Genomic DNA, 14,961 nt, shown 5'->3' on the forward strand with positions numbered 1-14,961 from the left:
TTTTTCTCTTATTTTCTTGTGCCCCAGCACTTAGAGGGAAGTTACGGTCTCCTAATGACTAAAGGGATAATGGGAAGCACAAAAGTAACTTTGAGGTTCTATTTTTTTTTTTTTTTTTTGCGGTACGCGGGCCTCTCACTGTTGTGGCCTCTCCCGTTGCGGAGCACAGGCCCTGGATACGCAGGCCCAGCGGCCATGGCTCACGGGCCCAGCCGCTCCTTCCCGGACCGGGGCACGAACCCATGTCCCCTGCATCGGCAGGCGGACTCTCAACCACTGCGCCACCAGGGAAGCCCTGAGGTTCTATTTATTTCAATGGGTAAGCCTTATTTTCTAAATCAAGAGAGTCCAACAGAACTTTCTGAGTGATGGAAATGTTCTACAATCTATTCTGTCCAATATGGCAGACACTTGTCACATGTGGCCTTTGAACATTTGGAATGTGGCTAACCTGTCTGATGAACTATATTTTTAATATTATTTAATTTTAATTAAAATCTCAAATAGCCATGTGACTAGTGACTATTTTATTTGACAGCACATTTATATATATATACTTTTGGCTGCACACGGCTTGTGGGATCTTAGTTCCCTGACCAGGGATTGAACCCAGGCCCTCGGAAGTGAAAGCGCAGAGTCCTAACCACTGGACGGCCAGGGAATTCCCAGCACATTTCTAAATAGTAGTAACATTCTTCGTCCCTTGGGTGGTTTTATGTACTAATAAACCAATGTAGTCTGGGTAAAAACCCCTTGCAAATCTACTTTTAAAAAAAAATTTATTTATTTTTGTTTATGATTTTTGGCTGTGTTGGGTCTTCGTTGCTGCACGCGGGCTTTCTCTAGTTGTGGCGAGCGGGGGCTACTCTTTGTTGCGGTGTGCGGGTTTCTCATTGCGGTGGCTTCTCTTGTTGTGGAGCACGGGCTCTAGGTGCACACGGGCTTCAGGAGATGCGGAGTGTGGGCTCAGTAGTTGTGGCTCGCAGGCTCTAGAGCGCAGGCTTCAGTGGTTGTGGTGCATGGGCTTAGTTGCTCCACGGCATGTGGGATCTTCCCGGACCAGGGCTCGAGCCCGTGTCCAGTGTATTGGCAGGCGGGTTCTTAACCACTGCGCCACCGGAAGCCTGCACATCTATTTCTGATAGTCAAAGGATGAAACAGTTGAGATGTGATTTCAGAATGTCTACCACCACAAAACTGTACAGCCCTGTTATTTTGATAATCAGGTACTTCTCGCCTGACTTGTCTTTCTGGGAATTTTCAAAGATCTACAGTGACTGGGTTTAAGTGCACATTCTTCCCATTGCCAGCTTCTGAACTGGAAGTCAACCAATCAATTTCCAACAGCTTTTTCAAGGATATTTATGGATTATCAAAGTGTCAAGAAATCTCAAGGATAAATAGTTTGGAGCATAAATACAGATATTTAGAATGCAATGTTAGACAACATGATGAAGAGTACAAGTTGGTTTTTCTTTGAACTGAAGAAGTTTATTGGTAACCTGGAAATGCATACAAGTTAAAACATGAATACCTCATATGGTTAATTTATAGCATTTTTATGAAAACAAGAAAAAGAAAAAAAAAACACAAGTACTTCTAGGTCTGGACTGGGCTTATATTTCCAATTTTTTAAACTTCCAAAGGCCATTACAGTATGTGAAATAACTCTCAATTCTTTTTTTAATTGCCATAAGTAGAGGTTAAGAAGGCTAAAGCGAAAATGTTAAGTCTGAATTATAATGAGAACAAATATGTATTTGGAAACAAGGTCACATAAGCCTAGCTGGTGCTTTAGCCATTTCATGGGCTGGTCTTCAAAATTAAAGGTTTGTAAATAATTTTCACCGCTCTTTCATCTACACGCATCTTCTATGTTCTTTTATAAAACTGATGCCCACAGTTTTGGTATTTGGAAATGCACTGAAATGGATTCTGGAGTAAGGAAAGCATTTCATGGGAGGAATGAACCAGGTCAAATTAATGAAAAAGCTAAAAGTTTGCCTTTTAAAACTCAGCACACATTTCCGGATAAAACTGACTTAAACTCTTGTCCAGAGATTTTTCATGGATATTTTCATTGTTGCCATATGATTCAAAATGTCTATAAGAACTGAGGCCCCTCAATCTAGTCAACGTATTTCAGACATTTTGCTTATCAAGGGCTATTCTGACACTCTTTAAAAAAGAAACAAGTTTTCTCTAGAAAGTACTTTTAGCATAATGAATATGTATACTTTCTCAAAGCGCATGCAGCCCACTCTTGTCTTGATAATCTTCATAGAAACGTCTCAATGATTCAGGAAGTCTGGGTGTCACGGTGCTCAAGGCTTGAGTAAAGTGTTTTTTCATAATGCAGTTGGCTTGAATGTCTTCTTCCAGAGCCAGAAGGGCTGCCTCTCTACATACGGCTATAATCTGAAACAATACAAACAAACAAAAACAAAAACAACAACAAAAAAAGGAGAGAGAAAACAATCAATACTGTTTTTTAGAAATGTTAACATTTCAAATATTCATCCGTGGTAACTTCTACAACTAAAAGCCTATCCCTAAAATTTATCTTTGGGAGTCATTCCACTTAAGTTTTCAAAAGGATAAAAAGTAATCACCTTCATTTCAAAACAACATATTAAGTACCGAGATCCAGGAGCGGCAAAAAGATATATGTTATGGCCTTTGCTCTTAAGGAGCTTACAATTGTAAAGGTGGAGCAGACGTGCAGGCACAGACCTCTAACACGGGGTGACAAAGGATGAGTGTGTCTGTGGTGGTGGGGTGGACGGGGAGAAGCCCGGTGATGAGGGGAGGGCCGGGGAAGGAGGCACTGATGTAGAGTGAGGACCTGCACATCAGCACACCTTGTCACAGCACAGAATTTCCACATTCCTTTCAACCTTTGATCTATTACCAACATGTAAAAGCATTTCTTTATGTGCATCTCCTTAATGAGTTCTTAAATCTTAGGAATATCAGAGTTGTCTCCGTTTACTTTGGAGAGCTGCATTAGAACAGAGAAGTGAATTCTGTTTACTCAGCGAGGAAAGCTGGGAGAATTGAAAAGAAGCTGGGGAGGGGGTGGAGTGGATGCTAGAGGGAGGGAGGAGAGAGTGCGCGGTAGGAAAACGGAAGGGAGGAAGGTTCAAGTCTTGAATCCTGAAATGTGTTTTAAGCTCTCTGGACTTCAGACAGCGGAAGCGGGCTGATGCCAGTGTCATTCTAAAGACACATTACTGTGGTGAAAAGAGCCTGTGGGATGAAAAGAGATATTGTGATTTTCAGGGCAACAGGGAAAACAGTGATTGATATTGACTGCACCCTTATATCGGTAAATGAAAGGGCCAGCTGAAACACATTTGTCCGGCCATTCAGCATATTTTCTCTGTTTGTTCACTTACTGAAAAGAGTTCCTCTGCTTATGCTGGGCTAATGGCTGCCAAAGCAGTTTAGTAGCTCTTTAGGGGATTTAGCAGCATGTTTAGGGAGCTTTCAAAAAAACATGCATAGATTTAGATGGCTTTGTCAAATTACGACAATGTAACCGTTAGTTCTGGGCTTCGTTAATGGGCACTGAAGTCGACTATAGTGGTTATGCATGTTAATGCTTTTCCAAAAAGAATGGCTACCAACTTGTTGAAGGAAAAAACAAAACTTCTAAAGATTAGCGAAACAACTTCATCACATATTCTGGTGCAAAAAGGGCTATTTGAAAATCAGATGTGATATTTAATAAGCACAGTAAAAGCACATAAAACGCCCCCATGGCAAACTGGTTCTATTCTGTTCCAAAGGAACCTTAGGGACCTCCAGAAGGAGGTGAAGAGACCAAGTACGGAGAGCTCCATCCCCTCCTCCCCTCCATCTGAGCAGCACTTCTTTCATCTGTGCAAGAATCTGAAGCGATGGTTGCAAGGCTGAAAAGTAGGAAGAAGAATCACTGGAAGGGCCAAAGAGGACTGAATTTCCTGCTTGCTGGTACAGTTCTAGCTGCTTCTCTGAGACAGTACAGGAAAGGTTTCCACTGTGTGGCTCCCCCCTCAGGCTGAGTCGGGTAGAGAGGTTGCCACCACTGGGCCAATGCCATGCCTTGCACACTTCATACCTGACACTTCCCTCAGAGAATACTGGACCCAGCACATAACGGGTCCAGTACACTGGACTGAACACCTACCATGTGTGCTAGACAATTACTAATGACTTCACTAATTAATTGCTGTGGGACTTGTGCGCCCAGGTTTTGTACATGCAGTGACCCCCTTGTAGAGGTGTGTGTGGAGCCTGATGGAAGCATGGCAAATAGGGTGGTGGTGAGTGGCGGGGGAGGGAGGTTGGGTTGGGCTGAGGAAGGAAGGGGAGGCGCAAGGCTGCCTGGAACCCTTCAAAACTCCTGGAATTTGGTTCATGTGGCCGGGTGGCTAATATTGCTGGTGCATTTGAGAAAGTGAACCAACAGTCTAGTAAGGCTTCCTCTCTCAATACACAGTAGTCAAACTGGGAGAAGAAGAAACGATTATACTCCTCTAATAACTGGAATCTCAAGTAGCCTAACATGGCAAGGTAGGGAAATGCAGGTAGTGGGAAGAGAGGTCATGAGGCCTCGAAGGCCGCCCTTGGGGTCGGCTCCCCTGAGCAGTTCCTCTTTGCAGATCAACCTTCCTTCCTTCATATCTGCATCTATAGATTCTCCTCTAAGCTGTAAACTACTCTTTGCCCTTAGCTTCTACGGCAGTGGCAGGGGGGGCACTGGTGGTGGTCAGAGCAGTAACTGCCATTTGAAAGCTGGATGTTGGTAACTTGGGGCCTTCGGTATATGTTAACATTTCACAGTAATTTGCCAACTATATTGAATACTGGCCTGACCCTTAATTAACAATTTCTACAGAATTGTGAGGTATAGAAAACTTGGACAGAGTTTTGACTAAAGCGCTAAGAAATGTTTGGATTAGACAGAGATGACCTTTAGAATCTCTGGGAGACAACGACAAGGGAAACAGAGCAGCTGAATACTGGTACTCAAGCACCTCATATGAAGCTGTCTTCCGTTGTGTAGAAGGAGCCCAGCTGTTTGCAGTTCTAGCGTGGCTGAGGGCTGCCTGAATTCAACACTTGCTTCAATAAACCTTATCCTGTTTCTTTTTATTTACAAGGGATGCCCTGAAGAACCAGTCAATTAGGCAATCCTTTCTGCCACTTTTATTTTCCTATCATATTTGCTTAGCAATATACAACAAGTAATTGAGAGGAAATAGAACTCTACTCATAATTAACCCGTCACTCATCAATCAACGTCCACTGAATGGCTGGTTACTCTGTGCAACAACTAGGTGAGGCCAGCCGGAGGGTCCAGAGATGTCCAAGACATAGCATTAAGAGGTACCACTAGCAAGGCAAAAGGAAAGTGCTTTGGTATGGAAAGAAGGAAGAAATTATTGGTTCATAAACTGGAGTGGGAAGGACAGAATTTAGATATGCACACAGGAAAGGAAGGGCATTCTGAGCAGAAGAAATAAAGTGAGCAAGGTGGGGAGAAAGAAACCGGGAATTACAAGGATCTAGCCTCAGTATCCCAAATGGAGGGGGTAAAAAAAAAAAAAAGAGTAATTCTATCATGAAAATGTCACTAAAAATAACAATGATAGTTTTCAGAAGTCACGTGGGCCATAATGACAGTAAAGGCTAGTCGATGACAGTCATCTCTAATGCTCTAAACCCAACTCACAAGCAGATGACGCACTAGCAGCTGACAGAGCATAACTCCTAAAAGATCCTTTGTTCTTATTTTTTTCCCCATAAAAGGGCTTTTTAGTAGAAATTCCAAAAGGAAAAACATTAATCAGATTATTGGTTCTTCTCTCCTAACTTCGATAAGAAGACAGGCCCGGAAATGCAAGTATTCTTAGGAGATCCATTTCATGATGGCTGGTTTCTATTTGCCCTGGGTCATTTATTTTGGCGTGAGTTCCAAGATACCATGCTTCCCAAGAAAAGTGCAGCTTTCCTGCTTGTTTTCATGGCCCATGCCAGCATTCCCCTTGACATATCAGTGTCTTTTCAGAGGAAGAAGTATTTCATGATCAAATAGGTTTTAGGTAACACTGTATATACTCTGTCTCCCACAAAGCACAGCAGAATGCTAAAGGTTTCTGTGAGGCCTAGCAGTGATGACCTGCTTAATTCTTTTAAGCTGATGTTTCCCACAGAACTTTCCACCTGTCCTCTGTTTTTGGCAGAACACCTACAAATGGTTACCTTTAGGGCTACTGCTGACCTTCAGCACGCACTCTGGGAGGTGCTCACCCACACCAAGCAGCTCAATCTTGCCTAGCTTATATCCTTTTTTCTTTTGCTCTCGCCTATTCCAGCATAGAGAGAAAGGGGAAAGGGCTGAGCAAGAGAGACTGGAGGAGGACCAGTCTGTTTAACGGAGTCAAAAGGCAGCAGCCACAGCACACACTTGTGCCCTGGACCTGCACGTAGTCCACGCGCATTTGTTGAATTGAATTGAACAGTTCCTTAACTATCCACAGATTTTCCAAAAATGCATGTTATATATATATTTCTAACATTTGGCCAATATCTTGTAATATTTTTACTTAAGTTCCATATGACCTAGACTTTGTCAGTTACATTTAAGTTTTTGGAATGATAAACTCAGTAAGGAAAATTATTTAACACTGTGATGTATGTTCATTTTAAGCAAACGTTTCGGTCTGGGGCCCTACTTTGAATCTAGTTCTTTCCTTAGAAGTAACAGAAATTTTAGCAAGAATACAAGTATGCCTGTTAGTTTGAGGGGTGCTTCCTTAGGTATCAAAATTTGTTATACAGGGACAGGAAATTTCTTCCCGTGTTGTCATGGGGGAGAAAACCGCACTTTAACTGAGAAAGATTCCCCCAAATTTACCCACAATGCAGTAATATATATTGGTTTACAGAACCAAAGTGGAAGATTTGTTTAAAAAATTGTGCAAATGGTTATCTATTGTCTCACTTGATGAAAGTAATCTGGCATCAGTTAATTACTGAAGACTTTTCTGTATTAAGCTTGGAAAGGTGAGTTCTTTTCAGATAAATTTGCTAATACACCTCTCTATTTGGGAATGAATACTATGGAAGCTGAGAAGAAGGACCTTCAGTTGAAACTAGGACCTTTCTCATTACTCTCTCTAAAGTTTGTAAGAAAATTGAATGAGTGTATGTATATGTATATATACATCTACAGTATATACAGGGACCACACAGCTCATCCTTCTGCTGGCATCACTTTTGAAAGCACACGGAGTCTGGGACTGTTTCAGCGATGGGGGAATTCAGATGAATTTTCCCCATGAGGCCCCAGAAGAACCTCACTGAGGGGTGTAGACAAACATGCAAATTTGAGTCACAGACTGTCTGGAATGTTTAACCCGTTTAGAAAGAAAACTCTTGGCACTTAGGTGCCTTAACATCTTTGGCAAAAAGGATTTTGGAAGCTTTCCCCTAATCCCTTCACCATCTTGTCTGTCCTCTTCCCCCAAAGGCTGCAGACTAGATCATTTAAATGAATTTTTAGCCAATTACCAGTCAGGTTGTTTTTGCCATTAGGCTGTGAAAGCAAAATGTTTTGGCTGGCTCTGTAAAGCCAGCGTGTATTTACAGAATACACAGAGCGTGTATTCTGTGTTGTTTTAAAGAATAGATACGGGGCTTCCCTGGTGGCGCAGTGGTTGAGAGTCCGCCTGCCGATGCTGCCGATGCAGGGGACGCGGGTTCGTGCCCCGGTCCGGGAGGATCCCACATGCCGCGGAGCGGCTGCGCCCGTGGGCCGTGGCCGCTGAGCCTGCGCATCCGGAGCCTGTGCTCCGCAACGGGAGGGGCCACGGCAGTGAGAGGCCCGCGTACCACAAAAAAAAAAAAAAAAAAAAAAAAAAAAAGAATAGATACGTGCTTTGCTGAAAGGTGAAAATGTTATCTGTTTGGGGAAATGAGTAAACAAGACAAAAGACTAGCAGAGTGGGCCTAAGGTCTCACTGTCAGAGCGACTAAGACAGGCTGTGTTTCAGTGGCCGTGACACCCAGTTTTTGGTGCCAACGTCACAAATCCTCTTTCCATTCGTTCAGCAGTAATAATAGATCTATCAGATATCTGAAAAATAACAAAATAAGCAAGAAATCTCTATATGAAAGATTTAGGCATATTTGAGATGAGCTCCTAAAAGGTAAGAAAGGAAAAGACTTTTATGAAAATGTTTAGAAATCCTCAAAACAAAGTCACTGAGGAAAACAGTAATTGTTTTCAATTGCTGGAAAAAACGTAACTCGGCAATGTAAGCAACGGGACTTATGAGTATGAATTTTCATGCTATGCTTGTCCTCTGAAAAAGCAGTGCCTTTAGAACAACAATACAGCAATAACTGGATTACGTGAGACAACTCCCCTTGTGAGGGGTGTGGAGAGGCAACTTCCCAGGGTGAGAAGGCTCTTGACCATTGAACCTTGGGAAATCTAATTACCTCACTTTTAAATGCAAAAGGGCAAAAGAGGCAATTGTGCAGAATTCTGAATGCCACGAAGAATAAGAACAATGTCTTACTTCACTGTGGAAAAAAACCCCGAAACCTCTTATACACAGCCTACGGTTCTTTGCCTCAATCCATGAAACAAGAAGAGTTTAAACAGGTGGCTCAGCTTTGTGAAACAGAAACAGGCTCATTGCGAAAATTAAAACCAACATGGTTTCTAAACAGGCAGCGGCAATTTTTTAAAACGACGTGATTAAGAATGACAGTCAAGGCAAAAACTGTTTACCAAAAACTAATCAACAGGAAGGAAAACCTGAAAATGTCGGGCACTATTTTGGGTATTCATTCCTCCTGTGCTGTGACCCTTCCCTTGTTCTTTTCAGTTTCACAGCAGCACTACAAGTTCTCCGGGTGCACTGAGATGAGGAACCCAATAAAACTTCAAGCACAGTCATTTCCATTCCAGATGAGGCCTGGGTAGTAACCTGCACTTCTTTTCTATTGACTGTAAACAGATCACGACAGTGACAACAGGAACACCACCCTTGAGGGCATGTAAGCCTGGGAAGAAGGGCTGCTGCCCCAAGTAGGCCTAGGAGCTGCTCGCTTCCAACAGGGATGCTGAGATTCTAACGCAACCGCCACTACTAAGCTCCTAACTACCTCTCAGAGCTTATCTGTATCCTCCAGAAAAACGGAAGGGTAACAAACTTCTGAAGGCGGCTTAAACAACCAACTGAAGTTCTGTTTGGTTCCCATCACCCCATCCTGCAGGCACAGAGTGTACTCAGATCTGTGGAGAAAAAGAAGTCAGTGATTTTAAATGTGCCAGAAGAGGAGGCTTATTTATAGGGAGACCTCAGATGATAAAAAAAGTGGCTCCGGAGAGCTGAGTTCACTTACCTACTTTAATCAGCACATGTCAGGGCTGCTTTTTAAATAGTTCATAGGAAACCTACAACTGCATCCTAGGGACAGGAATTTATGGGTACAAGGAAATGAACATGCGTGAGTAGGTGAACTGCACAGTAGAGAGTAGGCTACATGGGGAGACGGAGCCGGAGAAGAGAGACGCCCCCAGGCCCCTTCTTGGGCAACTACACGCCGGATCCACAGAGGCAGGGCTCCCCTCTGTCCGCCGCTCCTGATGTTCGGCGCGAAGAAAGCTTGCCTCCCAGTGAGGCCTAAATGTGCTTTTCAGCTTCTTTGTATTTCAAGTGTACTAAACAGCTTTAAAGAATCCACCAAAAGGAATGCGCTGCGGTGCTCTAAAAAGTCTTAGGTACTTTCAGGAAAGTGGTTTTGCTAAAAGCATCTTCTGTCTGGAACACCTGTGCCCTGCTGCGCCTAATTGGGCTGCAGCTGGCGCTGACTGTAGCGAGGGGCGGGGGACGTGGTGCGCGCTCAGCCCCCCGCCCCTCGCTTTCCTTTTCACTTTCACAGCCCCGCGACCAACTTCCCCTACGTGTCTGAGGGATTAGGAACCCAGCAGAGAGCGGAGTCCTGCTGTTTGCGAATAGCCTGCACTGGAGGTGCTTCAAGGAGGAGGCTACCTGGGAGATTATGGGCTCACGCGGACGCCGAGGACCCATTCTCCCCGGCCCCACTGAGACGCGGTGAAAGCTGGCTGAGTGGCCGGGCCTGAAAGATGTGACTGAGGGGACCGCAGCAGTTTCCTGGCCATAGAGCAGCAGATGGAGTCAGACTGCCACAGGCGCAAACGCCGCCAGGGGTGCCCCGAACTGCCGAGAACGCAGAGCAGAGCAGAGCACAGCGCCAGCCGGGGAAGTGAACTGGAGGGAAGCAAGCGGCGTTTATTCATAGCTCTTTAAAATACCACCTCAGCGAGCGTGGGAGGCTAGAAGGGAGAATTTTGGAGGGCAAGTTTCAGATTTAAGGAATCACCGAACTACTGCTCTTGGATTGTCTGTAAAATAAGCTTTATGATACGAATCCATCTGGGATTATGTGAAGATCATACAATCTAGAGTGCCATACAGAGTACAGAGTCAAAAGGAAAGAATTTCTAGAAGCCTAGTGATGTTAGAGAAGGGAAACCCCTGGGTTGCTTAATTCTGCTGATGTAAGTTATTATGAGGTCTCTAAAATATATAGCTGAAGTATATGTACATCCAGTCATTATTACTTGCATGGAGAAACCCATAACTGTTTTTGTTTTTTTAAAATTTACAAAAGAATTGATCACCCCACAGAGGGAAAGAGCTGGGGTTTTTATTCTGATTGTTTCTACAACCAACTGCAGCTGTGGGAACTTTAAAAGTTTCTAACATTAATTGAACCCATAACAAGATAAAAAGGAGTATTTTTAGTTTTGAAGAACACGCCAACTGGTACGGGTATAGAGAGAACAAGAACCTCGTGGTAGGGAAGGAGAGGGGTGAGAAAGGCAAACAGATGCTGGGAGGCCTCCATTCATCCATTTACTCAACAAATCTTTACTGACCACCTACAAGGCTCCAGGCCCTGGGGAACAGGGCAGTGAAGAAAACAAAGTCCCACCTTCATGCGACAAGATGGTGCAAAGTACTGGTTTAACGTACTTGCCCTTCAAGGTTCAGTGTGACTGTTTCCACTGGGAGGCGCTCCCAGCGGCAACTTCACTACCTCCCCACACCTGGATGCTTTAGGATCCCTTGCCTTATGGTCTGGTGGCAGCCTGTACTACTGTTCTGTCATATCACAATTGTCAGGTAGAGAGTTATTAGTGGTAAATGTCTGCCTCCTCACTAGATTACAAGTTCCATGTAGGCTCGCCAGCCTTGGCCCTGCTGTACTCCCCAAACGTACCAAGCCCCTTGACCTTCGGGAGTCTACAAAAAGGTCTACTGCTGAGCTCACCTCTGAACAGAGATGTAGTTTTTACATTTTTTTGTTTTAAATACACACAAACACACATACACATGCAGCTCTTGCTGTGACAACTGGAGCCAAGATAACTGCCTACTGTAGACCAAAAAAGCAATAATGTCTGGGGCACAATGGGTCATCTAGGTGTGTATTTGTGAGCCCTTCGGGGGCGTGCTGATGACCAAGTTACGCCCAGAAGGCTACTGAAGCTCTTGCAAGAGGCACCAAACTTTGGGTAAAAAGCACTTAGGAATGGGAGAGCTAGGCCCCCCGCAAAGAGGAGAGAAGGGCACAACAGGGGATATTCTAGGGAGAGGGGACCAAGCAAAGTTCAGCTAGCTCTAGGACTCCTCTCGAAGTCTGGAGGGTTGGATCCTCCCTGCCAGTGTTGTGGGAGCTTGGGAAGCAGTGGCTGGGGGAAGGTGTAAGCAGGGGTGTTAAGCCAGTTTTAATATACCCCGTGTTTCATCATCTGCCAACCGTCTTCACTGCAAACTCCCACATCATGCCCCACCAACACACACAGAAAAATGCCTCCTTTGAAACTCCAGAGCTTTGGGGATGCTCTGGGTAGCCTTCCCTGGATCTTGTCTAGCTTGGGATTCTGGACTCTGACCACAGAATGGAGTATTTGGGAGTTAGTACCTTTTACGCCTTTTTTTTTTCCGAGATATAATTGACATAGAACATTACATTAGTTTCAGGAGTACAACGTAATGGTTCACTATATGTATATGATGTGAAATGATCACCACAATCAGTTATTTCTTTTTCTTGTGATAAGAACTTTTAAGATCTACTCTCTGCAACTTTCAAATTCACAACACAGTGTTATTAACTATAGTTACCATGCTGTGCGCTACGCATCCCCAGGACTCACTCATTTTATAAGTGGAAGTTTCACCTTTTGATCGCCTTCACCTCCCACACCCATATAATATATATAATGAACTCGTTTCTCCTTTCCCATTCTCTGAGCAGCTGCAGGCTGGTCCTGCTTAATCAGCAGCCTTGCCTGCCATCCTTAAAGTCATTTTAAAGAGTATGGTATGGTGTTAATGGTTATCTGTGTTAAATAGAAAAAAATGACTTGACAATACTTAGCTAGCTAAGGAGCATCTGAAGACAGGTCCCAGTAAGCAAACGCTAAGTATACCATTAGCTCATGACAGGGAGTGAGAAGACAACATGATTATTTATCTTACACTTATTTTACAGATGTCATTCTCATTGACAGTAGTATTGTCCCGAAAGAAAGGAAAGCTCTTCTTTCCCAATAGCATATAAATAAAAAAAAGGGTTTATATTAAGTGATATCACCATCAAATAAGATACTCTAAAATACCTAAGAGTATATATTCACATATCTTCTCTTTTACATTTTTAAGGTGGTCTCTGTTTCCTCTGACAGATAATCCTTATGTTGCTTATTAGCCATTTGTTTAGAAGCTCACATTATATTATTTTGTTTTAAACTCAAATAATAATAAAGCAACACTGTCTTATTTGTTACATGAACTGAATGCTATTTCAAGTATTACTTCACCAGTTTTGTGTGTTTATTGGCTATATAAGAAAGATTTTTAACCTAGGGTCCCTGGATAGCTAGATGGGTCTAAGAATATTCTGAAACCTATGGAAACTTTTATATGTAGAGAGACGGTTCAAAGCTTTCATCATATTCTAAGAGAGAACCATAACCCCAAAAGGGTTAAGAACTACTGCTCTATAGTAACTACACTTCAAATCCTCTTAACTCCTATGACTCCTTCATTGTAATATCTATCTTCCCCTTTCCAGATGACTTAGGCCAGAATGCAACTGGGCTAGAACTACTACAGCTGGGGAGTACAGAAGTTACGAAGTAGAGCTGATCATAGTAAAGACAAGTAGTTTTTACTTTCTTAGACCTTCCTCTTGTACCCTGGAACAATTCAACAACTGCCTCTAGGTATAACTAAGTGCTTATTTAGGTCTTTATTGACATGAAGAGGAACTAAAGATCTATATCCTATTTCATTTATTGAAAAAAAAAAGGTAGGATAATAAGACATTAAGACTGCAATTTAAGCATATTAGTTAAGGAATACAAAACCCAAGTTCCCAAGTTAAGATCAGCATTTACAAGTGGCACGTATTAACGATGTGTAATTTTACATTACCCATTAAGTGAATTTTAAAATTTAAATATATGTGGGTTTTGATATTTGGTAATAACATTACACACTAGGGTATTTAGAAACTGAGGAAGTCGTTTTCTTATCTGAAAAACTATCTGGCCTGTTGTCTTATAAGGAATGAGATGCACTTTGAACTATTTCTTGAATGTCCATTAAAAAGGAAAAAAAAAAAGAGCTCTGATTTTACTGATTTAAAAGCCAGTAGTAAGATACAGTGCTTGCCTTTTAACAATTAAAAAATTATATATGTAATATAACTTAAAAAGAAATTACAAATACTTGTAAAAGCCACATTGGCTAATCATTTTTTCATTACCGTTACTCTTAATCCAGATGCAGATGAAGAATAAAGATGATTCAGTTTATGAAGGCTTTAACCAAAACATTCATGTTTTTTTCTTCTGATCATTAAGTCCATTACTTAATGGCCTATGAAACGTAAACATTCTTTCTCAACTACTGTTACCTAAACTCCTTTACAAGAATTCTAATGAGAGAACAAGGTTTGTGACAAGTTCAGCAATGAAAAGAGCCAGAAAGTCTCCATTTGTAAAGAATAAACTAAAAACTGTGAGAAAGGCCATAAAAGCAATCCACAGATATGGAAAGGGTTGTGGAAAAAGGAGAACAGATGACACTACTTGTTGATAATGAAGAAATCACATTCAATATTTTTTTAATTTAAAAGATGTATTAGATTGTCACTTGGTGGGACTGGTTTGTTATGAGAAATGCAACAGTTGGTATATTTAAGGAGCTAATGGTGAATTTTTAAAGCACAGATTATTCATCTACAGTTTTTAAAATCTAAAGATGTAACATTTAGTAAATTTGAGTAGGTCTATTTAGTAAATCTCATGACTGTACCCATACATTTCACCTCATCATTTTAAACTAACCGTCAAATTTCTAACCATCAAAAAACTTATCATTGGAAAGAGACCAGTAGATATTTCTAACTGAACAGAATTTTTTTTCACGGAGGTGAGTCAACTGGACACAAGGGGATTACGATACAATGGAAACTATTTTGCAATCTCAGTCAATGTATCCTCTATTATGAATGATAAAATATACACATAAAAGCACCCTACAATGTTGTAAAGAGGAGCAAGTGCCAAGAATTTCCTCTTAAGGGCTGTACTTTTTCAGTTGGAGATCTAATCACGAAACTTAAGATAGGCTACCCCTTGGTAACAAGCACCTCCGTTTTATTGTACTGGCATCTAACTGGAAATAAACCCATACCATCTTTGATACAGTGTGTTCAAATATCTTCTGTACATATTTTATAATTACAGTGAAGAATGTGAGAGTCAGGAGAAATTCTGAGTTATTTTACAGGTCTGTCCTGCTCTCCCCCACCAACTAACTCTGTTCTCTTTGAAATAAAATATCTACATTCACACAC

General features: G+C 42.1%; 1 protein-coding gene across 2 annotated transcripts in view; it reads right to left on the minus strand.

The window, feature by feature from the left end:
• Nucleotides 1-1,325: 1,325 nt before the first annotated feature.
• Nucleotides 1,326-14,961, minus strand: part of AFG2A (AFG2 AAA ATPase homolog A) — a 348,748-nt gene continuing 335,112 nt past the window's right edge. For both annotated transcript variants that reach the window (XM_030863906.3, XM_030863905.2), the window contains one exon: nt 1,326-2,418. In XM_030863906.3, the coding sequence (XP_030719766.1) occupies nt 2,242-2,418 (177 nt within the window). In that variant the 3' untranslated portion in view covers nt 1,326-2,241. The remainder of the gene's footprint in view (nt 2,419-14,961) is intronic.

The sequence above is a fragment of the Globicephala melas genome, chromosome 5 (genome assembly GCF_963455315.2).
Source record: "Globicephala melas chromosome 5, mGloMel1.2, whole genome shotgun sequence".
NCBI lineage: Eukaryota > Metazoa > Chordata > Mammalia > Artiodactyla > Delphinidae > Globicephala > Globicephala melas.